The following is a 27,377-nucleotide window of genomic DNA, read 5'->3' as shown; positions in this document are numbered from 1 at the left end:
TAGCTCAAGATAGCAGATGAAAAAAACTCATCTACTATTCTCTTCTATCTAATAATTTTCATATGGATTGTTCCTAAATCCCTAACAATTTTAAGTTCTTTGAAGACAGAGCTGCCTTCTCCATTACTACCCTCACAGTGTTTAGCAAGACATTAGCACATTCAGTAGGTATTCAAAGTCAACTTCCAGTTGCCCTTGTTATTAAAAATAACAAAAACTAGCCGGGCGTGGTGGCGCACATCTGTAGTCCCAGCTACTGAGGAGGCTGAGGCAGGAGAATCTCTTGAACCCAGGAGGCAGACACTGCAGTGAGCTGACATCACACCACTGCACTCCAGCCTGGATGACACAGCAAGACCCCATCTCAAAAAAAATTAACAAAAACTGTAGGAGTTAGTCTGCTATTCCACTGACATGCCAAAAATAAGGGGGTACAAAAAAAGTCCAGAAAACCAAAAACCCTATGCATATTAAAAAACATTATAATATAGAAACATAGAAATATAAAAAAAAAAAGAAACAAATCTAAGTACATGTTGTATATTAAGTCTTGCTGAATGCTACAATGGCAGAATCTACAGCATGAACCATCTGGATCAAATTGTGCTCTATGAAGGAATGAGAAACAAAATAAGCTCTGCTTTTTAGAGCTAGTTATAGCTAGCACTTTGTGGTTTTTTTCTTTTGTTTTTTTTTTTTTTTTTTTGAGACAGTGTCACTCTGTCGCCTAGACTGGAGTGCAATGGCACGATTTCAGCAACCTCTGCCTCCCAGGCTCAAGCGATTCTCCTGCCTCAGCCTCCTGAGTAGCTGGGGTTACAGGCGCAAACCACTATCGTCCGGCTAACTTTTGTGTTTTTAGTAGAGACGGGGTTCCACCATGTTGGCCCGGCTGGTCTCAAACTCCACACCTCAAATGATCCACCCGCCTCAGCCTCCCAAAGTGCTGGGATTACAGGCGTAAGCCACCATGCCCAGCCACGCCAGGCCAAGGTAGCACTTTTTAAACGAAAGTATTTAGAAGTAGACTCTAAAGGTTCAAAATTCAACACAGGGTTGAATTTTACCCATTCTGGTCATCTAAGTCCATACATTTTCAATTCATCTTTGTTACTGACTTATCATAGACCATCCTAAACATCTCTCCCATATCTAAAGATTTAAAAAATAGATGCTCAAGCCAGGTGCGGTGGCTCCCAGCACTGTAATCCAAGCAGTTTGGGAGGCTGAAGTGGGAAGACTGCTTGAGCCCAGGAGTTCAAGACCAGCCTGGGCAACATAGCAAGACTCCTTCTCTAAAAAAATACAAATAAATAATAATGTAAAAAAATAAAAATACAAAAATAGATGCTCAGCTCTCACTCTTATGAATGGATCAATAAAAGTGCACTATGTTATTTTGCTCTTTGGTCAGCTAAAATGTGAGCTAGGAAAATCCACAGAATGATGTTCTCAAGATACCGAAAACAAGAAGGGCCACTACTGTCCACCTTTCCAACTCTTGTCTGTAGTTAAACCAATCTGGACATTGGCTGTAGTTAAACCAAATCAACTACCTGCTTATTCACAGCATTCATCGTGTCCTACATTTTGATACAATTATTTTCATTCATTCTTTAAGAATCTGTTCATGTCAGGTCCTGTGCCAAACGTGAACAGAAAAGTCTCCATCTTGCTTGTATTCCCAGCACTTTGGGAAGCCAGGGAAGGGAGGATGGCTTGAGGCCAGGAATTCAAGGCCAGACTGGGAAACACAGCAAGACTCCTTTACTACCAGAAATTTTTAAAAATTAGCCACTCATGGTGGTGCATGCCTATAGTCCTAGCTACTTGAGAGGCTGAGGCAAGAGCATCGCTTGAGCCCAGGACTCCAAGGTTACAGTAAGCTATGATTACACCACTGCACTCCATCCTGGGTGACAGAGCAAGACTGTCTCAAACAAGTCTCCATCTTTGAAATGTTCACAGCCTAGAGGACAAAATAGAAACAACCAGTCGATTAACCAGTATTTACTAAGTGCCTACAATTTTGAAATAATTGTATTGCTTTAACAAAGGTAAGTAGGTTCAACTCAAAACTTGTTCATACATATCTCATGTGGTTGTTAAAAGTCTGTTGCTCTTGTTTTTCCAACCCGATGAAGCCTATTCCCAAGGCAGGGACTGTCTCCTCCTACAATCTCACAAAGCCAAGCAAAGGGCTGGGCACAAAGCGGGGACTTGGCAAGTCTAATGAAAAAGAACTGTTGAGAAAGAATACAAGTTCCTGACTCTTCCCAGGCCCCATCTTGTCAGAAGATGTCTCAGCCACCCTTCTCTGATTCAGTATCTCTTCCCATGAAGGGAAAGGAACTCGAGGGTGCTGTCTGTCTGGGATCTGTTTTTCCCACCCCACACTCCTATCCTCACCCCACAAAAGAGATCAGTAAACTGACAAGTGCCTACGTAGGGTAAAGAGGCCCCCTCCTTCTTTCCTAGCTGCCCCCCGACCCTGTGCCTACGACAGCTCACCAACCCCACGGTTTTCAAATCAAACTGTATTGTCACCTATGGGTGACTTTGGGTCAGTCGGCGAAACCTCGCTCTGAGCGTCAGTTTCCTCATCTGTAATAAGCTAATCATCTCTCTCTCAGAGGCTTGCAGGGAGGAATAAAACAGTGCCTGGAAAGTGCTCGGCGTACGCAGTCGCTACTCGGTACAGGGTAAGTGTTATCCTTTTGAAAGGCGGCAGGATGACAAAGCCGAGGGGGCGCAGCCTGAAGGCCCGAAGGAGGTTCGGGGCAGGCTGACTGAAGACAGAAGGCCGAGCGGGCTGACAGGGCGGAAGGCCGCGGCGGGAAAGGCGGGAAAGGCGGGAAGCAGCGAAGGCGGGCGGGCGGGCTGGGCATCAGCTCCGGCGGCGGCAGCCCGCATCCCCTCACCTTCCTTCTCGCCCACCTCGTCCCCCCCTCACCTCGCTTGATCACATGCATCGCAGCTAGTGGCTGAGGCTCTGAAGGATCCAAGACTGGACTGCGGCTCTAAAGCGCCGGCGGGATCGAGAAGGTGACAGAGTGGGAAGGGTTAGGTTCCCGGCGCGGCTCAGGGGCAAGAACTGGAGTTGGAGCCAGACAGCACTTTCTTCAGAGCAGAGGCGCAACAATCCAAATCCCCTTCCCGCGCCCGCCACCCGTGACGCACAAAGGGGCGCGACGGGGTTCGAATGACGTTACTCGACGCTGCGGCGCACGCCCGGGGTAGGCTTCACAGACTAAGACAGGCGACGTGTAGCCGCCATGTTGAGTCTGGGCAAGACCCAGAAGACTACGCCTCTCCCATGGGCCCCATTGGATATGGACACGCCCGGCGGAAATGCTGCTCTCCTGCTGCCATGTTTTGTGTGGGCAAGCCGAGTTCGGGACCCTTGGGGCCCTGGCGTAGCACCTACAGCCCGCTGGGTCAGGCGCCGCCCTCTCGCCTGCGCGTCTCCGCCGGAGGAAAGGCGGTTAATTTATTTTTGAAATAACAAAACCTAACCGGCTGGAACGTTTTTCTTGCTCTGACATTTATTATAAGAATCCTAACACTGCCGTCCGCTGTGGGCTCCAGCCCAGGCTCCACAGCCGTGGGCAGCTTGGAGCCCCAGGGCTTTTAGCTCGGCCAGAGGACTGACACTCTGGAACTGGAAGAAAACCGCGCAAGGCCAATGGCGTTTGGATTTTATCCTGACGCAAATCAGAGCCCTGAGAGAATTTTAAGCAGGGCAGGGTCAGTACCCATTTGCTTTTAGGGTTCTTCAGTGGATGGTGGCAGAGACAGGGTATTTGCCTTGTGGAGGTAGGATGGACTTGGTGACTTAAAGTGGAGAATAAGAATAGATGAGAACCCTAATATGTAAGGCTGGTGTAGAAGCTTCTGATTTGGGCTACCCAAAGCGATCTTTATGAAATTTCATCTGTGGCATCTTTTCCCTAAAGCCTTTTCGTTGGTTTCTCACTGCCCTCCAGAAGCTGCCCAGGCTCCCTGTGAAGTAATTTCAAAAATCATGGAAAGTCATAAGTGAGCCTGTAATTGCAGCATTTTGGGAGGCTAAGGCGGGAGCATCATGTGAGGCCAGGTGTTGAGATAAGCCTGGGCAACATAGTGAGACCCCATTTCTACAAAAAATAGAAAAATTAGGCCAGTGCGGTGCTTCACTCCTGTAATCCCAGCACTATGGGAGGCCAAGGCGGGCAGATCACGAGGTCAGGAGTTCGAGACCAGCCTAACCAACGTGGTGAAACCCCCCCCTGCTAAAAATACAAAAAGTAGCCAGGCATGGTGGCACGCGCCTGTAATCCCAGCTACTCAGGAGGCTGAGGCAGAAGAATCGCTTGAACCCTGGAGGCAGAGGTTGCAGTGAGCCAAGATCGCGCCATTGCACCCTAGCCTAGGCAAGAGAGTGAGACGCCGTCTCAAAAAAACAAAAAAAAAAAGAAAGAAAAATTAAATAGATGTGTTTTTTAAAAGTCGTAAGTGAAGTTATAGGATAGATAGGGTCAAGTTTACCCAGACATAGGGTTTCCCAATTTAGCAAATAAAAATGTGTCCCAGATACTGCATGAGATAAAATTATACTTTAAAAACTGTTTATCTGAAATTCACATTTAACTGGTCATCCTGCATTTATCTGGTAACCCTGCCCACAGAGCTTCTGGGTATGTGCATTCAAGTTTCATTTTCCCTGGGCAAAGGAAAGATTGTCTCTTTATCCCATCATGCCACAGCACAGAGAACACAATGAGAGTCAAAGCCAGCAGCGGTTAAAATCTCCTACATGCTTTATTGGACTTCAAAGAGTTTTATGAAATAACACAGAAAACCCCATTTGAGGGTGTCCAGGGAGTACAAGACAGTCTGCAGCCTGGCACCCTCCTAAGACCAGCCCCAGGTGTACCCACCCCAGGCCCAAAATAGGATCCCAGGATAAAGGTATGGCAGGGAGTGGGGCAGAGGAAAAATACCTTTACAGCCATAGCAAAAACAGGTAAGGGAGAGAGTTGTCTAGAGGGTGGGAAGGGTGGGGGAAAGTGGTCACACAGCCGCCTTCACCTATACCATCTTCCTTAGCCACCCCTTCCCCAAACTGGTTGTGTACTTTTTGAGCCTCTGGCCAAGGCTACAAAGTAACATGAAAATGGGATCTAACAAGGGGAATATGCAGCGTAGGCACTTGGGAAATTCAGATTACTTTTTTTCCTTTTAACCTGTTTGTCTTTTGGTTCAAAAAATGACAGCATCCTTGCCCAACAACTCCAGGGCTCCATAAGAGCCCTGTATCATGGCTGTGGCTCTCCTGTCCAGGGGAGCCACTTGTCCTGAGCCCTAGGAGTATTGATGCTTGGGGAGCTTTGGGGCAGCACCTCTTAGAGACAAACCCTCCTGCAGTGTGGGGGAGCAGGGGTAAGAGGGAGGCAGGTGTGGGTGGGAGTAGAGAGGAAAAGTGACTGCCTTATAACCTACAGTTCTGGCATCCACTCATGCTCCAATGAACAGAGGCCTCTTCCAACCCATCCCCAAGCCTAGCCTCTCTTTAAAAGTCTCTGGTGGGTTGTTCTCTGAGAATTGGTTTCACTCCCCCATGGATCCCTGGAGGCCTGAGTGAGATCTAGGATGAGGCTCCTTCTGACCCCCATCAATACCAAAGAACAAACTCCAAAGATTAGGCCCTAGCCCCAGTCTGGAGCAAAGAGAACCACTGTGAGTGGGGTGGAACAGATCTGAGGCACACATGTCAGAAGCTACTCGTCCTATCTTCCCTGCAACTGCTAGGGGAAGTTGGGGAGTGGTGGGAGGGAGGAGCCTGAAAGCAAGAGACAGAAACAAGAAACCAAACCTCAAAACTGGGACAGCAGAGACAGAAGCTGAACCCCAGAGGTGGAGCTGGGAGCTGAGGGAACAGCAACTAAGACATGCACTGAAGTGGAGAGGGAGTGACAGCAGCAGCCCATGGTTGGGAGGGAGGCAGGGCAGGCAGGCCATGGTGGTCAGTTAATAAATAATAATGAAGGACCCAAGGATGAGGGGGCAGGTATGTACAGTGCCCAGACCCCTGGACCAGCCCTTCCCATGCCCCACTCTTGGGGCCAGTTATCTTGAAGGAAGGGAGGGAAGGAGAGACAGAACACCCAGGGAAGGACAAGCTGTCCCTTTACCGCCACCCCATCCTGCCTACTTCTTAAGAGGCTTCTTAAAGATTTTGAGGGGAAACTTCTTCCGGCCTGGGCTGGAGTCTGTTTCCTCGCCAATAGAGCCATTATCCTCCTCAGCCACAGCCTTCTTGCCAGCCAGGTGGGGAATGCGTGTGTTTCGGCTGGCTTGCAGGGCTCGGCTGTCCCCAACTGGAGATGGCGTGTCTGGGTCTGGGGAGCTGGGGCTGTGAGAACGGGAAGAATCCAAATGTGGAGAGCCACCAGGTGGGGCTGAGGGGCTCAGCTCCATCAGGCTGTGGGCCTTGTCCAGCCCATGGTTCAGCGCCAGTAATGCCTTCTTGGCCAGGGCAGGGCTGTCAGGCAGTTTCTCCACCAGAGACCCTGGGTGGACCCCCTCGATCAGCCGGTGGCTGCCATTGGAAGTCATGGCATTGAGAGCCTCGTCTGCAGCACGGCTCATCTGAGGAGGTTTGGGGGCCACACGCTGGCGGTCACTCATGTGGAGGGAGGACTCCGAATCGGAATGGGTCAAATCCCTGCAAGACATGGGGCAGAGAGGAAGAAAGGGACATATATTGGATGAGGTGATAGGGGAAAGGCGAAGAGGAGAGAGGGACAACACGAGAAGACAAGGACAGGGTAGGAAAATGGGGATAGAGCGGCAGGAGAGAGAAATAGGATGAACAGGCAGGTGGGAAGGAGAGAGGAAAGAGGAATAGACAGAAGTTGAGCAGCCATAAGTATAGGATAAGAGAGGAGGCAGGAGGAGGGAATGAGGATAGATTGGAAAAGAGACAGGAAAAGGAGAGTAGAATTGTAGAGGAAGAAAAGCAAAAGGATAAGCAGGTAGAAACAAGGGCCAAGAGAGAAAGACAAGAAAGGGAAAAGTGATAGGGAAGAAACAGACAAGAAACAAAAACAAATGTCATCATACCATCATCTGTCTGGCAAATGGTTTTCCAATACCTGGGCCCCACCAGTGGTGAATGCTCTGGCTCTGAACTGGTGCAACCATAGGCTTAAATTCCACCGGCGGCATCCTCAATAAAATCTCTGCCTTCTCACAGCTGGCTAGATTTCCTGGGACTCAAGCTAACACAGAACCTACAGCCTGCTCCGAGTCACCATTTTCCATGCCTTCCTCCCCCACTTACTCCTGTCACACCTTAGGATATTATCCAGTCTGGGCCAGGCCCCAAGGAACAGGGCACATGCAGTCAGTGGACCTGACCCAGGCTGGAGATGAAAAGGTTAGAACAGCCTTGCAAATAATCCTTCACCCACCCCAAAAGGCCAGGATGCTGCCTCTTCTAACCATCTCATAGGATTCAAAGGAGGTCATAGATAGGTATTGCAGAGTTCAAACCAAAGTCTGTGGTGCGGCAGGAAGGGTGGGGTCTCTTTCAGAACTCTGCTGACGGAGAATGTAGGGAGGCATAGAAAGACAGGATGTTGGCCTTTAAAGAGCAATGGTTCAGAAGAGGTCTGGACTCCTGTGTGATCTTGGACAAGTCAAGTCATCTAAACTTGCTAGTCCTTAACTTTGGCCCAATGAAGATAATACCAATTCAATTTATCTTACAAGACTGTTTGGAGGATCAAATATGCTGGCAAAGCACTTGGAAATGTAGAAATTATTGTGGGAATGAAGATGATGAGGCCTGCCAAGCTGAAAGGCCTATGTATGGGCCGGTCGCAAGAGGCTTCTTTGCAAGGCTGAGTTATGGAGACATGCCACCACACACTGGACATGCACACACACAGGCTAGTCTAGGAACTTGAGACCCTTTAAGGAGCTGGTGGTTGCTAAGACCATGAATCAGTTCCAGATGCCACTCCTCCTGCTCTACAGACAAAAAGGTAGATATGGAGGTGCTCTCTCTGCCAATCCTGAATCCTCCTTCTGCCTTCCTAGAGGCCTGAGAACCTCAGCAAAAGCAGAGGAGAGAGCTAAGGGAAATGTTTAAACGTCTGCTAGCCAAAGGGGAAGAGTCATGAATGGAAAAGGAGACCACCATAGGACCTAGGAAGAAAGAGGCTGAGGGTCAGAAGTTAGGAAGGGTACCAGGCCCCTGAAACAGGCAAAAGCAGGGGGTTGGCTCATAGCTATTGTAGATTTAATTCTCAGTTGGAAGCAAATAACTAAGTAGCCACCCCATGGGCCAGTACCTTCCTGGACTCAGCAGGCAGCAGAGAACAATTCCAACTCAGTTTCCATTCTACAAATACTGTTTTAGCCACATATTCTAGTATTTACAAATATTCAGTCTCATATTTGGTTTCATATGTCTGACACTGTCCTTGCTTCTAAACTTGTCCTTGTCTCTCTAAGCCCCAAGATGATCCTCTCCATATCTTGCCTTCTCGAAACACTATTATAAACCAATGAGCAAGGTGCCGAGGAAGTTCTGGGAAGCAATCACACTGAGAAAAAGGGTCCTCTAAGCTGAGGAAGTGAAGATTCTGGGATCCTACCCTCTCGAACACCAAGGAGGAGAAATCAGGAGGTTAGGGCCCTCCCAGCCTCACTTCTCCTGGACCAGACCCCTATTTCATCTGGATTCCTATCCATCTTTTTATTTATTTATTTATTGACAGGGTCTTGCTCTGTTGCCCAGGCTGGAGTGCAATGGCGCGATCTCGGCTCACTGCAGCCTTGACCTCCCAGGCTTGAGTGATCCTCCTATGTAGCTGGGACCACAGGCACGTGCCACCATGCCCAACTAAATTTTTGATTTTTTTTTTTTGTAGAGACAGGGTCTCACTTTGTTTCCCAGGCTGGTCTCAAACTCCTGGGCTTAAGCAGTCCTCCGCTCTCGGCCTCCCAAAGTGCTAGGATTACAGGTGTGAGCCACTGGACCCAGCCTGATTCCTGTCCTTCTATGCCTCTCTCATCAACTAAAAGTTGGGACTGCCAAAGCAAGATAAGAACCTGGGAGGAAGCCTAGGGAGATATAGGAGGGAAAAGGCCCAGTGAGGCAGGCTCACCTTCCCTCCCTGAATCACTGAGAACAATCAGGCCAGAGGTCCCTCCCCAAAGGCTGGGCTGCCTCGGACTCCCATCCCAAGCTACTGACCTTACTAGAGAGCCTGTTTGCCTTTAGAGATGATCCTCTGGTGCGTGGTGCAAAAGAAAATTAAGTAGTGAACAGGCCAGGTGGATACAGGTACCTCTCCGCCCTTCCTCCCCACTGCCCTCAGCTTAAACCTTGGAGCATGGAATTCACAGCATCCCTTAGTGTCCCCAACCCAATTTGATCCTCTCCATCTGTATTGGAAGGAGCAGTCTCCCTTCCTAGGCTTTTGGATGAAAATGAGAATGAGAATGGATATGAGTGGCTCTGCTGAGTAATAATCCTAGTAAGGGCAATCCCTTTGTGCAAGAGAAAGGAACAGCCCTCAAGCATAACTATCCAGAGGCTTAAGGGGCAGAGCTGAATAAATGGGTATCCAGAGTGAGACAGAACTAAAAAAAAGCAACAGAGTAAGCAGACTGCAGCCCAGAGACCAGGACTGGGCTGTGGTCACCATTTCAGAGATGAGAAGTACTTCCAGAGGGGAAGGACTTTCTGAAGGTCTCCTAAGCTTGTTCCAGGCAAGGTCAAGGCTACTACCTCTGATTCTAGTCTACCATCTTGGGTATTAGCAAGAAAAGTCTCTGCAGCTGCCAGACAAAGCTGTGGAAGAAAAACCTTTCACCAATTATTTTCCAGTATACTTTTTGAGACCTTGTGAAAAGACAAAAATATCCAACGGAGTATTCTGGAATGGAAAGCCAAGTTCTAATCTGTGCTCTGCTCTCAACTAGCTGTGAGACCTGGAGGGAATTACTTACCCTTTTAGAACCTTAACTTACTGTTCTTAAAATGTGTATTTTAATTCCTGCCCCACCTATAAACTCTTCTTGTCCAAAACCCCAAAGCCTATGTCCGCTATCTTGGTTCCCGAATTCCATGAAGGACGTTATGTCCATTCAGTCACTCAAGCTATAAACCTGAGTGTCATACTAGATCCTCCCTTTCCTTCACCACTGTAGCCAGTTACCAAATTTATCATGTCTTTTTATCCCAAGTCCTCATTACCTCCCCTAGTGGTCTACTGGAATGTTTTCCAAATTCCTGTAGTCTTCCGCTTCCTTCCTTCACACAGCCACTAAAATGTTATTTCTAAAATGCAAATGTGACTGATTCACTTTCTCTTAGAAACCCTTTTGTAGTTCTCCATCTCCTAACGGGTAGAGGCCAAAACCCTTCCCTTTCGGAGCCTTCGTCATTCTAGCCTCACCTGTTTCTCCTTCCCACCAACACATATCCAGTGTTCTAACCACAAATATATTGTATTCTCTGGAATCTCCATGTCTCTGCATACAGTGTTTCCTCTGCCTAGAATACTCTTTCTCCTTTCCCTTCACACAGGATGTTAGCACACATTCATCTCTTTGGTGAAGCATTCCACCCAGGTACACACTGTTAGTCACTCCTTCCTCAACACCCCCATAGCACTTAATAAGTTTTTCCATAATTATTTATGTATCTCTCTCAGACAAGATTGTAGTTCTTGATGGCTGGGATTGTATCTTACCACCAGTGAACCCCTATGCCCGGCAGAGCCTGGCACAGAGTAGGCATTAGTAAATGTTTGTTGAAGGAGTAAAGGAAGTGAGGGCCCAAGTGAGATAACTAATGTGAAAGTGCATAGTTTAGGCAAAAGTGCTATAGGGTCATGAGGGAAGAAAGTCGTTACTCATTTTTAGAGTCAGCAAACCCCAAACACAGAAGGGGAGAAAGTAGGCTGACCTTAAAAAGGAATCCCAGAGCTGGGAACAAACAGGATAAGAAGATTCCCCACTGCACACACCCCCAGAGTTGATCAAGCAGCAGCTGGCAGGCAGAAACCAAGGTAAAAGCAGCAGAAAGGGAAGGAAGGGAAGAAAGAAAAGAGAGACAGCTGATACCCCAAGCTCTCTGAATGCCCAGGCATCACAGCGGTGCTGTCAGAAGGGGGTGTGTCAGGGTAGGGCTCCATCTGGAGGAAATAGGAAGTGCTGTGGTGGTAATAAACAGGGTGGACATGGACGGTGGTGAAGGTGGTGGTGGTGGTGGTGGTAGTGGTGATGGTGGTGATGGAAGAGGAGCAAGAAGCAGCAGCAGAGGCAGATGGAGAGCTGGTCCCGTAGCCTTCAGAACTGAAAGACTGTCCAGATGAAAGGCTGCGCATTCGCCGCAGAGATACCCGGCTTGTCAAGAAGTGGCCAGCCTCGCCCTCTACCAACCTCTGAGATCCCAGGCCATGCTGTGGCTCCGTCAGGCGCTGCCGAACACTGCTCTGCAGGCTAGGGGCTGCAAGGAGAATAAATAAAGTGTCAGGAGGGGCCAGCCCACTTTGGGCTGGCAGGTAAGGAGGTGCCCATGAATAAATGCTTGCTGGAGACCACCCTGGGCCTCTAATGCCAATCTGGAGAATGGGGCACCTCCTCCCAGAAACCTCCCACCAGGGGTCCTAAAAGGATGGGAAATTGAAGATGAAGTGCCCAGGTCAGTTTTAGTGGCAATTCCAATAGAAGGAGACCTATGGGCAATATCACTATAAAGGGAAGTGGCAAGGCAGTTAGTGGGTAGACACAAGCAAGGAAGGGTAGGATAGGGGCTTGGGATAAGGTCCGGGAGAGCACTAAGAACCAGCCTTTTCAGAAAGCCAACCTCAGGAAATAATTCACAGCGTAGACAAGGACTTATACATAAACATGTTCATCATTATTAATAATTAAATGAGAAGTAAACATAATTGTTTACTTTTTATTAATAGCTGTATGAAAGTAAACATAAATAATGAACAATGGGAAAATGATAACATATCCAGTTTCTGGGAGACTATAGAGCTATTAAAAATGATGCTTATAAAAAGACTTGAAGAAAATGGAAAAATGCCTATTAAAATGTTCACAGGGGAAAAAGGATACAGAATTATAGGTACTAGCCTTGAGCTCTGGAATACCAAACACTAGAGGTTGAAACCAGGACTTTCACTTCTAGCTGTGACCTTGAGCAGCTGACTTCCCCATTTTAATTCCTAATTTCTAAAATCCTGCAGGGTTCTTCTGCGACTTCACAATAATGTCTTTAAGGCACCTGAAACAGGTCATGGCATTCAATAAGTGGCAGTGGCTATCATTATCTTAACCACATAAAAAATTTCACAGAAAAGAGTGATAGAGAAGGTGCTCAAATATGGTGGGACTATGGATGCTTTTTATGCGAATGTTCACTCTTTTTCGCTTTCCAATAAGCACATAAACAACAAAGAACCAGCTCTTGGATCAGGCTGCAAATCGGGGTCCTGGAGATAATGGCCACTATGCCCAGTGAAGGGATACATGGGCACCAAGTAACTTAGGAATATGCTAGTGCATCCCCCCTTGGGCTCACTCCCAGCTAAAAGAGAGTGCAGACCTTTATTCTTTCTCCTCTACCCTGATAGATAAGCTTCCCTGCATTCTACCTAAAGATGAGAGAAAGGGCCAGGTTACAAGGGTGAGAGAAGCCTTGGAAGGGCCACCAGGGAGACAGCATAATTCCATAGTGATGGAGAGTTCAGGAGGTAGGGCTTCTATGCTGGTAGCTTTCAAGGTATGAAAGAGAGGCTGAAGAGGATGAGGAAGTCTGGAATAGGGAGGGGAAGGGGGAGAAAGAAGGGGGAAACTGGGAAGAAAAGGGAGAAACATGAAAAAGAGAAAAGAAAGGGGTCATTTGTCCTTCCCTCTTTCCCTCCCAGCCCAGATGGAGGAAGGGCTACCAGGTTATCTGCATAGCTGCGCTAAAGGGAGAAGCCTAAGCCTTCCACTACCATGGGTGTTCTCTATTCAGCTCTTGCCAAGCAAGCTGATTCTTCTCACCCCCGAACCCCTCCCTGTAGTTAGTAGGGACAGTGCTGAGGGGATAGAGGGAGCAGGCAGGGGCGTGAAGCAGGCAGGAGAAGGGACCCATCGGGTAAGAGTGTTGATTTAGTCCCAAAAGTCAGAGAAACAAAATGCCCCAAAGGGGCTCCTCAAACCGGGGTATTTCCAGAGGGACTGATCATCCGAGCCGGCGGATGTAGAGCAGAGAGAGCGGTCACTGAACCTACGCCCCATCAGCCAGGCAGCATCTAGGGTCAACAGCCAGGCCAAAAGGAGAAGAGAATCTGATTTATGAAGGGCTTCGGCCTGCCATCAATGTAATAAAGGAAGGGCTGGGGGCAGGGATTGGGTAGCTCAGAGCTAATTAAGGTCCCTCCCAGCCTGGAGAACACAGAAGCCTTCAGATCAGCAAGTCAGGATCAAGCTCTGCCTGTCAGTGATCCTGTCCTTGTTAAGCCTTTGATTAAAGGCCTAACGAGTTATCAGATTAGAAGAACAAAGAGGCTTGGCCAGGGGCAAAGTATTATTGATAAAATTACAAATAAATTCTGTCTCGAGTGGGAATCCAGCCTGATTAAAGAATCTGAAAGTAAGCCCCTAACCCAGCCCCGGCCTTCTGCCCTCCCCCTGAACTGGCAGAATATGGGCCTAGGACAATAGCTTTACCATAAGGGCTATTCTACTTACTTAAAATAGCTTCTGATCCAAAGAAAAATTCAATTGTGGGCCAGTAAGGGAAAACTCCCTTCATTCACTGAAGAATTCCAGTGTTGTTCCTTTTGGCTCTGCTCTACTCAACTCTCATCACTTGCAGGGGAGAAAAGGGAGAGGGAAGATCCAGGACAGAGGAAGAGGGGGTAGGATCCAAGAGTCCAGGTGGAAAGCCAGACATGCTTGTGCAGGAGATCCCTCCTGGGCAAGAATGCCTTTCCAGCTTAGAGGATTTAGGACTATATCGCTTTAAGGGACTATTTCTTTATAGGGCCTCTCACAAAAACACAAAAAGAAACATCATTCCATTCATCTACTTTAGCAATAAGAATAAGGAACAAAAATCAAAATAAATAAGTTCAATAAATAGAATAAATGCCATTTTTACATTGAAATTCACTAAAGGACATATTTTTTATAAAGGTAGGTAGAGTGCTAGTTAGGGACAATAAAGTGAAAAAGAAGGAAGGGAGACACACTTAGCACAATAGACCCAAAGGGGCACACAGAGCACACAACAAGGAAAGAACACCAAAAGGACAACTATAAAGAAATAACCTGAGTAAATTGTGCTTTATTGACCAAGGTCATGAGTTGAACTATCTTCCTGGGTATCTGCCCCATCTGCTGTTTAAGCACAACAGAGGCCACAGACTTCTCAACCTGTACATCAAAGGCTCCTTCCTTCATCCCCCCAAAGAGGTCACCTACACTGCATGGACAAGGGAGACACAATCTCCTCATCCATGTCATCCACGTCGTCAGTCATGATGAAGTGAGCAGGGTTGGGGCGTGTACTGCCCATCCAGCTGGGGTCTATGTTGAGGGCAGCCACCAGTGAGTGGATGCCAGGGTTGTTGACAATCTGGAAGCCACAGAGGATCTCGATCTGTTGCCAGCGGTGCAGGCGCTCCCGCAATGCTGCTGTCACCTCGCTCAGTGCTTGCCTGAAGACAGAGGAAAGAGAACTGCAGGCATGGACTTGGTGTGAGCCCCAATAGGAATGAAGCCTCTTCTCAGAGGAACAAGTTTTGAGAATATGTGTGAATAAAACACACAATAAACTCAAACTTAAGAGCAAGGCGGGAGATAAATAAAGGCTGAGGCAGGAGACCAGAGCTGTCCCTCCACCAATGAGGAAATGGAATTGGTGTTGGAGGCCCTGTATGCCCTCAAATTCTGAGGATGATATGGACATTGCCAGAGTAGATAACTGGTGTCACTTACTTAGCTGTTAGAATTTTATGATCTACATCATCCAGGGAAGAGCTGTGGGCCACGTGGAAGGTGCCAAAGAGTGTGTTTCTCTTCTTTTTTATCTTCTCAGCCTGCAAAGATGAGGCCCCCAGCTCAAAAAGAGCAGGGATTCGAGATTGGAAGAAATGAGAAAGGCCTTCCCCTATGGCTGGGGCCCACTCCTCCTAGCACAACTTAGGCTGTACAAGGAAAGGGAAGAGAACGAGGAAAAAGAGAAAGGCAGGCAAGGTAGAAGAAAAAGGAGGGGGACAAAATAGAGAAAGCCAGGGGAGAAGCAAAGGGGTCCTTGATAGCCCTTTTGCCCCAGGAGGACCTCTGTCCCTGTGGCAGCCTGGGGCTGGCAGAGCTTTCCCTCTGCCTGCCTCCACTTGTTTCATCTTTCCCAGAAGACAGGCAGGAATGCCCCTACACCCTCATTCCCTCCTCCAGAAGCCTGAGGACACTGTCAGGAGCTGAACATTAGGAAAGAAACAGAACCCACCACCAGGATATCTCTTCACCCAATGGGAGGAACAGGGAGAGGGAGAGAAGAGGAAGATATGCAGGTAAAAAGGAGAAGGGCAAAAAGGAGAAAAGAGGACAATAGAAGGGCTGTTCTCACCCCCTCCTTGGCCACCAGCAGCTGCTTCTCAGCATTTTGCTTCTTGATGTTGTAATATTGCACCTCCACCTCATGTGTCAGCTGCAGCCACTTCTGAAGGGCCTCTGGAGCATACCATGAGCTGTGAGATTCTAGCTCCTTCTCTGCTTTCCTCAAGGCCTCCCGAACCTGTGCAGCCAAAAGGATGTGAGTTCATTTACTGCTACTAAGACTCTCCAACATCTCTGTGTGATGCTTCAGAACTCAGACTTCTTATCTGCTTTACAACTCTCCCAGGAAGGAGAAAAGGTAAGGATTATTTTCCGTATTTTATATAGAAGAAAGCAAGCTCAGCGAAGAAAATTAACCTACTCAAGGTCAACAGTGTCAACCAGAACCCAAATTGAGATGTTTCTGTTCCCAGACAAAGGCATTCTTTTCTATCACATCAGCTTACTTTCCTGGTCATGCAGCAAGTTCCAGCAGTCTTCCCTGATCTCTTCAGGAACAGGTCAGCTAGTGAATCATCTTCTTACCGAGAGTCAGGGTCTGTGCTTAGACTTCAAGACATCACAGTGTGACAGAAAAAGCACTGGTCAGGAATCTGAAAATCTGGTTCTGGTCCCTGGTCTGTCGCTTAACTGGTTGTGTGACCCTGTGCTTCCTAAACCGGCTCTTAATTCAGTGTGAGGAAGGACTTTCTCCCACGCAAATCCAAACTATCAGTGAAGGGGTGATCTCAGGAGAGAATGAGTTCCCTGTCATGGGAGTTATGTGAAGAGCTCATGTCAGAGAGACCTGAAAAATGATTGGTACTTCAGAAGGGCATTGTCCTGAATGCTCTCCAAAGTCTTCTCTAGCCCAGAGACTGCGTCTATGATTCTCTCAGGGGGTAGAGCAAGTGGGCTTTGAAAAGAACTCTGTAAAAGGTGGGAAGATAATGAGCATGCCCACACCTAACACAGGCATTGCCAACAGAAGCCAAGACATGAGAGGACCAATGCATAAGTAGAAAGAACCGACTTCTCTGCAGGGAGCACACAATGAGACAGTCACAAAGCACTAAAGTGTAAAAGACTTGAAAGTACATACAGACATTATGTACACCGAGTTTCTTGCTGTCTCATCCAAGCTACCAGCATAAGTGATCTCCAATTCTCCTACCTGAACAGAATCCCAGAGAAGACGCATTGAAAGCAGTCTTATTATCCCCAGCTTCAGCCAATGAGGTAAACATCCCATAGCAAGCCTGAGGTCCTCTCCACAGCTAAGATAGGCCAGGAGGGCCTCAGCTAGGGACAGAACACCTTTATTCCTTTAAGAGGCAATGAGAGTGCCAATCTTCACTTGGTTTCTGTTCCCTGAAAAAAAAAAACTAAAAATAGCCCATTCCTGGTTTTATAGCTTCTAAATGAAGACTAGATACCTTAGAGACTAATATACCAAGTCTGAAAATTTATGATCAAGTTCTACATTAAAAGCAGTTTAAGGAATGGGATAAGCTAAGAAGAATGGATGAAGAAGAGAAAAAAAGAGAGCAAATAGAAGCATGATAGTCAGGGAGGCATACAAAGGGGCAGGCCTACAAGGCTCAAAAACTGTTGGGAGCTAGGCACAGTGGCTCACGCCTGTAATCCCAGTAGTTTGGAAGGCCAAAGCAGGAGGATCACTTGAGCCCAGGAGTTCGAGAGCAGCCTGAGCAACACAGCGAGACCTCATCTTACAAAAAATTGTAAAACTAGCCTGGTGGGATGGTGTTCACCTGTGGTCCCAGCTACTCAGGAGGCTGAGGTGGGAGGATTGCTTGAGTCCAGGAGGTCAAGACTGCAGTGAGCCAAGATCGTGCTACCACACTCCAGCCTGGGCAATAGAGTGAGACACTGTCTCAAAAAAAAAAAAAAAACTGTTTGGTTAAAGAGAGAAATAACTACAAAATAAGGAATAGGGAAGATGGAAGACAGACAGACAGAAAGAGACATATCATGCCATGCACAGTAATAAATGTCTGATGGGAAGACAAGAGATGGGCAAGTCAGAGTTCTTGTCCTTTTATTTTATGGCTGTGGTTCTCAACCTTGTCACATACTGTAAACACATGGGGAACTTTTTTACTTTGTTTTATTTTGAGACAGGGTCTCATTGTGTCGCCCAGGCTGGAGTGCAGTGGTGCAGTCTCAGCTCACTGCAACCTCTGCCTCCCGGGCTCAAGTGATCCTCCCTCCTCAGCCTCCCGGGTAGCTTTGGGACCACAGGTGTGCACCACCATGCCCAGCTAATTTTTGTATTTATTTATTTATTTATTTATTTATTTATTTATTTATTTATTTATTTCTTGGTAGAGACGGGGTTTTGCCATGTTGCCCAGGCTGGTTTCAAACTCCTGGGCTCAAGCGATCTGCCCGCCCTTTGCCTCCCAAAGTGTAAGGATTACAGGCGTGAGCTACCATGCCTGGCCAGGAACTTAAAAAAACACAGATACCTGGGTCCCAACCTAGAGATAGTGATTTCATTTATCTGGGGGGGTTTGCCTGGGCATTAAAATAGGCTCTCCAAGTCATTCTAATATGCAGCCAAAGTTAATAAACACTTATCTATATGTTTTAAATAAAGTGTTATCACCTGACTTCCACTTCCCAGTAGGATATGGTAGGTCATGGGAGAAAAACAATTCTGATCCAACACAACATCTGGAGAAAGCTGTATGCATTTTATGAAAATTGTGTTTTCAAAATTGTTTTTATTTTGAAAAATTTAGAAAATATGTTATTTGTGTTAACATCTAAGGGGTTTGATATAGTTATTTTTATTTTATTTTTTTTTGAGATGGTGTCTTGCTCTGTCACCCAGGCTGGAGTGCAATGATGTGATCTCGGCTCACTGCAACCTCTGCCTCCCAGGTTCAAGCGATTCTCCTGCCTGAGCCTCCCGAATAGCTGTGATTACAGGTGCCTGCCACCACACCTGGCTAATTCTTGTATTTTTAGTAGAGACGGGGTTTCACTATGTTGGCCAGCCTGGTCTCGAACTCCTGACCTCAGGTGATCTGCACGCCTCGGCCTCCCAAAGTGCTGGGATTACTTACAGACATGAGCCACCGTGCCCAGCCAGAGTCTTGCTCTGTCACCCAGGCTGGAGTGCAGTGGCACGATCTCTCAGCTCACTGCAAGCTCCGCCTCCCAGGTTCAAGCCATTCTCCTGCCTCAGCCTCCCAAGTAGCTGGGATTACAGACACCCGCCACCACGCCCGGCTAATTTTTTGTATTTTTAGTAGAGACGGGGTTTCACCGTGTTAGCCAGGATGATCTCGATCTCCTGACTTCATGATCTGCCCGCTTTGGCCTCCCAAAGTGCTGGGATTAGAGGCGTGAGCCACTGCACCTGGCTATATAGTTATTTTAAATGAATTAATAAATATTTTTTAATGTTCTCAGTTTTAATTTCTAATAGGTTAAATATCAACAGTATTACCTCCTATCAAAATGTTCTTTGAGGTCCTAAATAGTTTTTAAGAGTAAAGGGTCCTCGCTAAGTGTGGTGGCTCACGCCTGTAATCCCAGCACTTTGGGATGCTGAGGTGGGTGGATCACCTGAGGTCAGGAGTTCGAGACCAGCCTGACCAACACGGTGAAACTCCTTCTCTACTAAAAATACAAAAATTAGCCAGGTGTGGTGGCAGGCATCTGTAATCCCAGCTTCTTGGGAGGCTGAGGCAGGAGGAGAATTGCTTGAACCTGGGAGGCGGAGGTTGCAGTGAGCCGAGATCGTGCCATTGCACTCCAGCCTGGGCGACAAGAGCGAGACTCCGTCTTAAAAAAAAAAAAAAAAAAAAAAGCAGAGTCCTAAGAACAAAAAGTGTGAAAACCACTAGACTAGATAAACCAAAAGTCAGAGAGAAAAAAAGCCTTTCTAAGATGATTTGTCAATTGCCAGTCATTTTCTTCCTGGGAGACATTGATGATTTTAGGTGACAGCCGAAAATTGGGCTGGACCCATGTAGAAGATCTCCACTGGGGCACAAAGAAAACAGCCTACGAAGTGGCAGAACTGCATCTCTCACAGTCTTTCAGGGCTGAAGAGAAAGAAATTTAACAGCTTTCCATTTAAAAGTCAGGGAGGGACATACCTGAGAAACTGGGACAAATGAAAGCTACACCAAGTTTTACTAAAACTGCAACCTAGTTCAAATGCAGCTTGATCTCTGATTGGCTTGAGGTGATCAGTTCCTTAATATACTTCACAAAAGAAAGGGGGAAAACTACCTGATGGAAGAGAAAATCATCTGGAGCCTCTATTGTTTTTTTATACACACTGTCCAGCATGTAATAAAAATAAATTATTAGACATAAATGGCAAAAAAATATGACTAATAATCAAGAGGAAAAATAAGCAGTCCCATAAATGATCCAGATGTAAGAATTATACGACAAGGACTTTAAAATAATTATGATTGCTATGTTAAGAGAAATACAGGAAAAGATGGATACAATAGATAAAAGATAGAAATTCTGGACAGGGAACTAGAACCTATAAAAGAGTAAAGTGGATATTCTAGAATTGAAAAATACATTGTCTGAGAGTAGGAACCCACTGGATGGGTTAAACAGCAGAATGCTTACAGTAGAATGCAGAATTAAAGAACTTAAAAGATAGATCAATAGAAAATAACCAAACCAAAGCACAGAGAGAAAAAAGAACAGAACTGAGCATAAGAGACATGTGGAATACAGTTAAAAGATCTAACATAAATATTAGATTCTCAGAAGGAGAGAAGAGAATGGAGCAGAAGTATATTTTAAGAGATATATAAGTGCTAAAAAGAATGTATATTCTAGAGTTAGGCAAAGTGTTCTATATGTGTCAAGGAATTCAAATTTATTAACCATGTTTTTAAATTTTTTATATCCTTATGGATGCTGTTGGTGGCTTATTGAGAGAAGCATATTAAAATCTCTAACTTTGATTATAAAATTTGTCTAGTATCATTTTAGTTCAGTCAATATTTGCTTTATATATTTTAGACTACATCATTAGATGTATCCAAATTAAGGGCTGTTATATATTAAATTGAATTCATCCACTTATAATTATGAAATATCTATTTTGGAGTCCAGTAATACTTCTTGACCTAAAGTTTACTTTATATTAATGTAAATATTACATTTATATTAATATATAGCTACCCTTGCTTTATTTCACTTAGCAACTGCTTTAGGTCAATACTTCATGACCTAAATCCTATTTTATATTAATATAAATATTATATCAATATATAGCTACTCCTGCTTAATTCTGCTGCTTTATTTTGTAACATATATCTTTTCTCATCCTTTTCCTTTAACCTTTTTTTGTGTTCTTATATTTAAAATGTGTCTCTTATGAACAGCATATAATTGAGTTTTGGCATTAATCCAATCTGACAATCTTTGCCTTTTAACTGAATTGCTTAGTTGTTTTTTTATACAAACCAAGTCTCAACAAGTTTCAAAGGACTACACCCACACAGCATATGTTCTCTGATCATAGTGAAATTAAACTAGAAATCAGCAAAAGAAAAATAAGTTAAAAAGTCCTCACGTGTTTGAAAATCAAGCAATATACTAGATAACCATGTCCCAAAAAAGGAACCACAATAAAAATTAGAAAACTTTTTGACCTGAAAAAAAAAAAAAAAGAGATTCCTGAATGATCACCTTACTTGGGGGGGAAAAAAAAAAAGATCCTTGACAGCCTACCTCATATCACATACAAAAGTTAATTTGAAATAATATCCCTAAATGTGAAAAGACAAACAATAAAGGTTCAGAAGAAAATTTAGGGAAATATCTTGGGGATAGGGAAGGATTTCTTGAACAAGAAACAAAAAGCAAAAAGCATCAATTTTTTTTTTTTTTTTTTTTTTGAGATGGAGTCTCACTCTGTCACCCAGGCTGGAGTGCAGTGGCACTATCTTGGCTCACTGCAACCTCCACCTCCCAAGCTCAAGCAATCCTCCTGCCTCAGCCTCCCAAGGAGCTGGGACTACAGATATGTGCCACCACACCCAGTTAATTTTTGTATTTTTAGTACAGACGGGCTTTTGCCATGTTGGCCAGGCCGGTCTCGAACTTCTGACCTCAAGTAATCTGCCCACCTCAGCCACCCAAAATGCTGCGATTACAGGCATGAGCCACGGCGCCTGACTGCATCAATCATTTTAAAAAACTGATTAAATTACACTTCATTAAAATCAAGGGCTTCTGTTTATCAAAAGACAATATTAATAAAGCAAAAAAAAAGTCAAGACTGAGAAAAAATATTTTCTATATATATGTGTATTTATATTGACAAAAGACTAATATCCAAAATACATAAATAATGCTTACAAATCAATAAGAAAAAGACAGACAATCCAATTTTTAAAATGAGAAGAGATTCCCAAATCAAATGGCCAATAAATTTATAAAAAGGTGTTTAATAATATTAGGGAAATGAAAATTAAAATCACAAGATACTACTATATATTTACCAGAATGTTTAAAATTAAAATGCCTAAAAATACTGAGGTCATGGATCAACTAGAATTCTCTTACATTGTTGTGGCAGTATAGATTGGTACAATCATTTTGGAAAATTGTTTGACAGTTTCTAATAAAGCTAAATACATGAATATTATATGTCCAACAGAAATGAGGGCTTATGCCCACCAAGAGACATATGCAAGAAGGTTCATAGCAATATTATTCATAAAAGTCAACAAAACTGCAGACAACCCAAATGTTTATCAACAGAAGAGTGGATAAATTAAAGTATACTCATACAATAGATTATTACTCAGCAATGGAAATAAACCAACTATCACTACATGCAACTTTGATGACTCTCATAGACATAATGTTGAGTGAAAGAAACAAAACACAAAAGAGTATATACTGTATAATGCCATTTATATGAAGTTCAAAATTAGACAAAACTAATCTGGTTTACAAGTTGTGACAGTAGTTAACTTTTGGATGAAATATTAATTGGGGTAGCAAAAGTGAGTTTCCTGGGGTGCTGAGAAGGTTCTGTATCTTGATCTGGGTGGTAGTAACACAGGTACATGCATATGCAAAAGCTTGCCAGCTGTATACTTATGACTTGTACACTTTATGTAAATACCTCAAAAAAGGAACAAAATAACTGTTATCACCTATTATCCACTGTTCTTTGAAAATCATAGTGACTATTTTTATAATTTTCTTTTTTTCTTTCTTTCTTTTTTTGTTTTTTTTTTTGAGACAGAGATTCACTCTTGTCGCCCAGGCTGGAGTGCAATGGCACAATCTCCACTCACTGCAACCTCCACCTCCGGGGTTCAGGCAATTCTCCTGCCTCAGCCTCCCAAGTAGCTGGGATTACAGGTGCCCGCCACCACACCCGGCTAATTTTTTTGTATTTTTAATAGAGATGGGCTTTCACCATGTTGGCCAGGCTGATCTCGATCTCCTAACCTCAGGTGATCCACCTGCCTTGGCCTCCCAAAGTGCTAGAATTACAGGCATGAGCCACTGTGCCCGGCCCATAGTGACTATTTTTTACAACTTGAACTCTTATTGTTGGTAAGAGTCCAGTGACTCTAGAACATAGTCTTTGGATCATATTTGAAATTCCTCACACATGAAACTTTCTAGCCAGACCCTGGGCCCCTGCCCTTTACCCACCCGTCAAGGTGTCCAGGAATTTGTGGACTCTCCTACCTGCTCCAACTCCTCCTCAGCATACTTTTGGCGGCTCCGCTCATTCTCAGTACCCTCCCGCAGCTCCTTCAGCCGCTGGGCTTCCTGCTTAGCAAGGTTGATCTCATCGCGCAGCTTCTTTTCCAGATGGACCTTCTCCACCTCCACTGTGCGGTGCTCCTCCTGGGCCTTGTGCAGCCTGGGGGGGCAATGCAGGGAGCTGGAGGAGGCCAGGCAAGGGGGTGCCAGCCAACATGCCATGAGTCATGGCATCAAAGAGGAAAATGACAGCTCCAACTCTCAGCATATATTCTCCCTGCTCTGCTGTGTGTCTGGCTCTGAGCTAGCTCAAGGCCCATAGAAACCACAGTCATTACCTAATTCACACACTGACCATCATTTTGCTGCCAGTAATCAAGGCTATGAAGCCAGGCTCTCAGGCATCTGAATCCCTCCTCGAAACTATCTCATACTAAAATCATAACAAGTACCAGTTTACAAGGTATTTCCCATTTGTCCTCCCAGCAGATAATGATATATTGGTATCATTATCAGCCTGGGACAGGCAGATACGGAGTCTTAGAGAGGGAAAGCAACTTGTAGGAAGAACTGAGGCTAGAATTCCAATCTATGTGACTTCAAATGCCACAATTATTCCTCTTATGTAGTGGTATCTAGAAAGTTCAATGAATGTAGAATACCCTGCAAGCTTGACAAAAAGATCCAGGGAAAACCTAATGGCTGAGAAATGACTGGGGTGGTAGCAGAGGGGTGGATTAAGGAAGATGAGGAAGGAACTATTGAGCTAGACCTCTTGGACTCCTGAGCTTCTGTTCCCAGAAGCACAAAACAAATTAAATTTACGCCAAAGGACTCAGGAGAGTCCCCTGCTGCCCCCAGGCCCTGAGTTCCTTTCCTAAGTATCTTCCTTAGTGGATAAGATCTCAAGGGCATAAGTTATAATGTAAGTCTACCCTTGCACCGTCACACACATTCCCTCAGTTCACCGACAAAACCTTCCATCCAGCTAAACAAGCCTTCTCCCTTCTTCACTTCTTTCCTCCACACGGCTATCTATGTTAATACACTCATTCATTCATCTATTCATTCACCAAGTTCTTTCAAGTGCCTACTAAGTGCCAAGCCCTGTGCTAAGCCCTAAATACATGGCGATAAATCAGAAAGCCCTCCCTGCCACTGAGGAGCTCATGATTTACTCCAACAAAGACAAGTAAACAGATAACTCTATACAGTGTGACAAATTCTATAATACAAAGATATATATATATATATATATATAAGATCTTGGGTCCGCCCAAAAGATGGAGTAATCAGCTCTGCCTGAAAGGAGTCAGGGAAAGAAAGAGAGACTTGGACTACACCCAGAACAAAGACTGAGAGTTTGCTAATCCCTTTGGAAGAGAAAACAGACTTTACTGTCTGGTCTTCCTTTCTAAGTAAAAACCACCAGGTTACCAGGGGACCAGATTAGGAAGGAGAAAGGATGGTGAAGAAGAGATAAGATATATAGCTTAGACTTGAGGTATAGAAAAGAAAGGATAGACTACAGAACAAGAAGGACCCCTAGAGAACACTGACCACTGAGATAATTAAGTAGATGAAACAAACAGAACTCAATCTGTAAAAAAAAAAAAAAAAAAAAACCTCTAAGTCCAGAGCTATCAGTGGCGGAGACTTCAAAAGACATCACGGAACAAGCAAGGAGGTAAGAGGAGGAAATGTTAGGCTGCAAGCTTCCCGCAAATTGTAATCTGCCTAATTGGTCCCTGAAGAGAAAGGGAGTTGAACCCCCTGAAAATGAACACCAGATGGCGATATATGCATAGGTAAAGACAAATCAGAGGCGCCATTTCCTGCCATCTCCTTCCCTTGCTGAATATCCTCCTTTACTGTACTCTTCCATGACCCAACTATATAAATTTACACCATTAAGGATTCACTTCTTCACTGAAATACTGTCCTTTATGAAAGCAGCCTCTTGAGAAAAGCCAATACTATGATATGTCTGTCCCTTATAATAATAGCGAGCTCCTTTAAAGTAGAATCAAGACTGACCCCCTTTCATAGTTCCAATAAGGTCTGTTAGAGATGGAGATCAATAATTATTGTTGGGTGTAGAAATGAGCAAATAAGTATACAATTAAGCACTGCCCCACTCCAAGGCAACAACAATTAGCATTGCAATTAGTCCTGGCTCTAAGCAGTTGTGTGACTATGAGCAAGTTTTGCCTGTTTTGGGAATCAAAATTCCTGCCTGCCTCAAATAATTATCTTGAAACTCAATGAAATCCTAACTGGACTGTATATGTAGAATTACATTTATTCACATAAATTATCAGGAACTCTGTAATAAAGCTCTGTGAAAGCTGGCATTGCAGGTCTGTTAATACAAGGAGGAACCAGGTGGCATGTGGGCTCTGGACACTCAGAGGAGGATATATGTGTGCATGTGTGCAAGCCTATCTCTAGGGGGAAAAGGGGAGGGGTGTCTTTGTCTCTTTCTAAGTGCCACAGTGGTCATTTAGCTCTGGAAGCTTTAGGGAGCAGGGAGTGCTGGGAGCTTAGTTTTATCCCCAAACTTGGAATGTCTCCTGCCTAGATTCTTTTGCCTTTGGAATGGAAACAGTACATGTTTTTCAAACAAATGAGGTATGGGGACTGCTCAGACAGCAGCAGTTAGCTCCTAATTGGCAAAGGGCCCAAGAACAAGGGGCCCAGCAAAGTAGCCAGGAATCAGCTTAGAGATCAGACCCCTCTTGCTCCCTAGAAGCCCAGCCCATGGAAATAAATCCAATAAGTCTGCTACCTCAGTAGAGGCAGCACCCTGGAGTGTCAAAATTCCTAGTTCACTACTTACTGATATATGACCCTGAACAAAGCACTTACCCTCTCTGAGCCTTCATTTCCCCAACTCTAATAGTACCTACTTCAAAGGGCCATAGTGATTAAAAGCAATAATGCATTTAAGTATTTAACAATACCTGGCTCACAAGAAGTCTTTTCCCTATCCCTCCAAATTAAATAGTGTTTACCATTTAAAAATAACACAATGGCTGGGCACAGTGGCTCAGGCCTGTAATCCCAGCACTTTGGGAGGCTGAGGTAGACCTCTTGAGTCCAGGAGTTCAGGAAAAGCCTGGGCAACACAGCAAGACCCCTGTCTCTACAAAAAATAAAAAAATTAGCCAGGCATGGTGGCATGCACCCAGCTACACAGGAGGCTGAAGCAGGAGGATCTCTTGAGCCCAGGGGGTGGAGGCTGCAGTGAGCCATGTTCATGCTATTGAACTTCAGCCTGGGCAACAGAGCAAGACCCAGAGTCAAAATAATAATAATAATAATAAATAGAAATAAATGAAAAGACAAGACTTCATTTCCTTTTACATGAATTCCTGCAAAGACTTCCCAACTAGAGTCCCTAGGCTTCCAGAATCATTTTCTAAAAGACAGTCTTGAATAGACCTCTCCTCTTCTCAAAAACAAAACAACCAAAAAAACCTGATTTGACTCTCTATTGCCTTCTGCATCCTACTAACTTCCCCACATGCATCTTAAGGTTCCAGGGATCTGACCCCACCCTATACACTCAACCTCCCAGGACCTCCCTACCCATCTTTAAAGGCTACCTCCTCAGAGTCCCACATCCACTCATCCACCTCTTTGTCTTTCTAGACATTAGCATTCTTATCCTATAAGCTGAGTCTGGAACTAAGTCTGCATTAAGTGTGCTCTCACTGCTGCTTCTTGTGGGTGTGTAAGTTTTGTTTCCTCAGGACCAGTGAATTTCTCATAACTGCCATCACAGAACTGGTTCCTAGATGTCAGGACTGACTGACTGACTGACGGGCACTCTCTTTTCACAGTTAAATCTTCTGCCATAGTTTTGAAGTCACATTTTATTTTAACAGAATCCCAGACCATCTGAGTTGGAAGTGTTCTCCTAGGAGAGTTTAGCATTCTCCCAGGTCAATCCCTTCATATTACCAATGAGGAAATAAGTCCTGGGAGGGAAAGAAATTTATCCAAAGTTATACAGCAAGTTAGTGTTT

The 27,377-nt window shown here is 45.0% G+C and overlaps 2 protein-coding genes across 16 annotated transcripts in view; both read right to left on the bottom strand.

Annotated features, from left to right (window-relative positions):
• The window catches only part of RRM1 (ribonucleotide reductase catalytic subunit M1), a 42,957-nt gene extending 39,474 nt beyond the window's left edge, over positions 1 to 3,483 (bottom strand). The window contains exon 1 of one of the 2 annotated variants that reach the window (XM_001160029.7): positions 2,954 to 3,483. In XM_001160029.7, coding sequence (XP_001160029.3) covers positions 2,954 to 2,972 — 19 coding nt within the window. In that variant the 5' untranslated portion in view covers positions 2,973 to 3,483. The remainder of the gene's footprint in view (positions 1 to 2,953) is intronic. The other variant, XM_054661933.2, reaches the window with a different exon arrangement.
• A 1,298-nt stretch (positions 3,484 to 4,781) lies between these two features.
• The window catches only part of STIM1 (stromal interaction molecule 1), a 228,216-nt gene continuing 205,620 nt past the window's right edge, over positions 4,782 to 27,377 (bottom strand). For 2 of the 14 annotated variants that reach the window (XM_009459758.5, XM_063782662.1), the window contains 7 exons: positions 23,329 to 23,506; positions 15,635 to 15,802; positions 15,004 to 15,104; positions 14,488 to 14,723; positions 13,221 to 13,313; positions 11,443 to 11,509; positions 4,782 to 6,706 (listed from right to left, as the gene is read on the bottom strand). In XM_009459758.5, the coding sequence (XP_009458033.1) occupies positions 6,190 to 6,706; positions 11,443 to 11,509; positions 13,221 to 13,313; positions 14,488 to 14,723; positions 15,004 to 15,104; positions 15,635 to 15,802; positions 23,329 to 23,506 (1,360 nt within the window). In that variant the 3' untranslated portion in view covers positions 4,782 to 6,189. Of the gene's footprint in view, positions 6,707 to 9,247; positions 9,285 to 11,124; positions 11,510 to 13,220; positions 13,314 to 14,487; positions 14,724 to 15,003; positions 15,105 to 15,634; positions 15,803 to 16,861; positions 16,975 to 21,908; positions 22,751 to 23,328; positions 23,507 to 27,377 lie in introns of those variants that run through there. The other 12 variants (XM_001160553.8, XM_054661935.2, XM_003951805.6 and 9 more) reach the window with 9 other exon arrangements.

This window comes from Pan troglodytes, chromosome 9, assembly GCF_028858775.2.
Source record: "Pan troglodytes isolate AG18354 chromosome 9, NHGRI_mPanTro3-v2.0_pri, whole genome shotgun sequence".
NCBI lineage: Eukaryota > Metazoa > Chordata > Mammalia > Primates > Hominidae > Pan > Pan troglodytes.
This window is presented reverse-complemented; position numbering and strand designations above follow the sequence as displayed.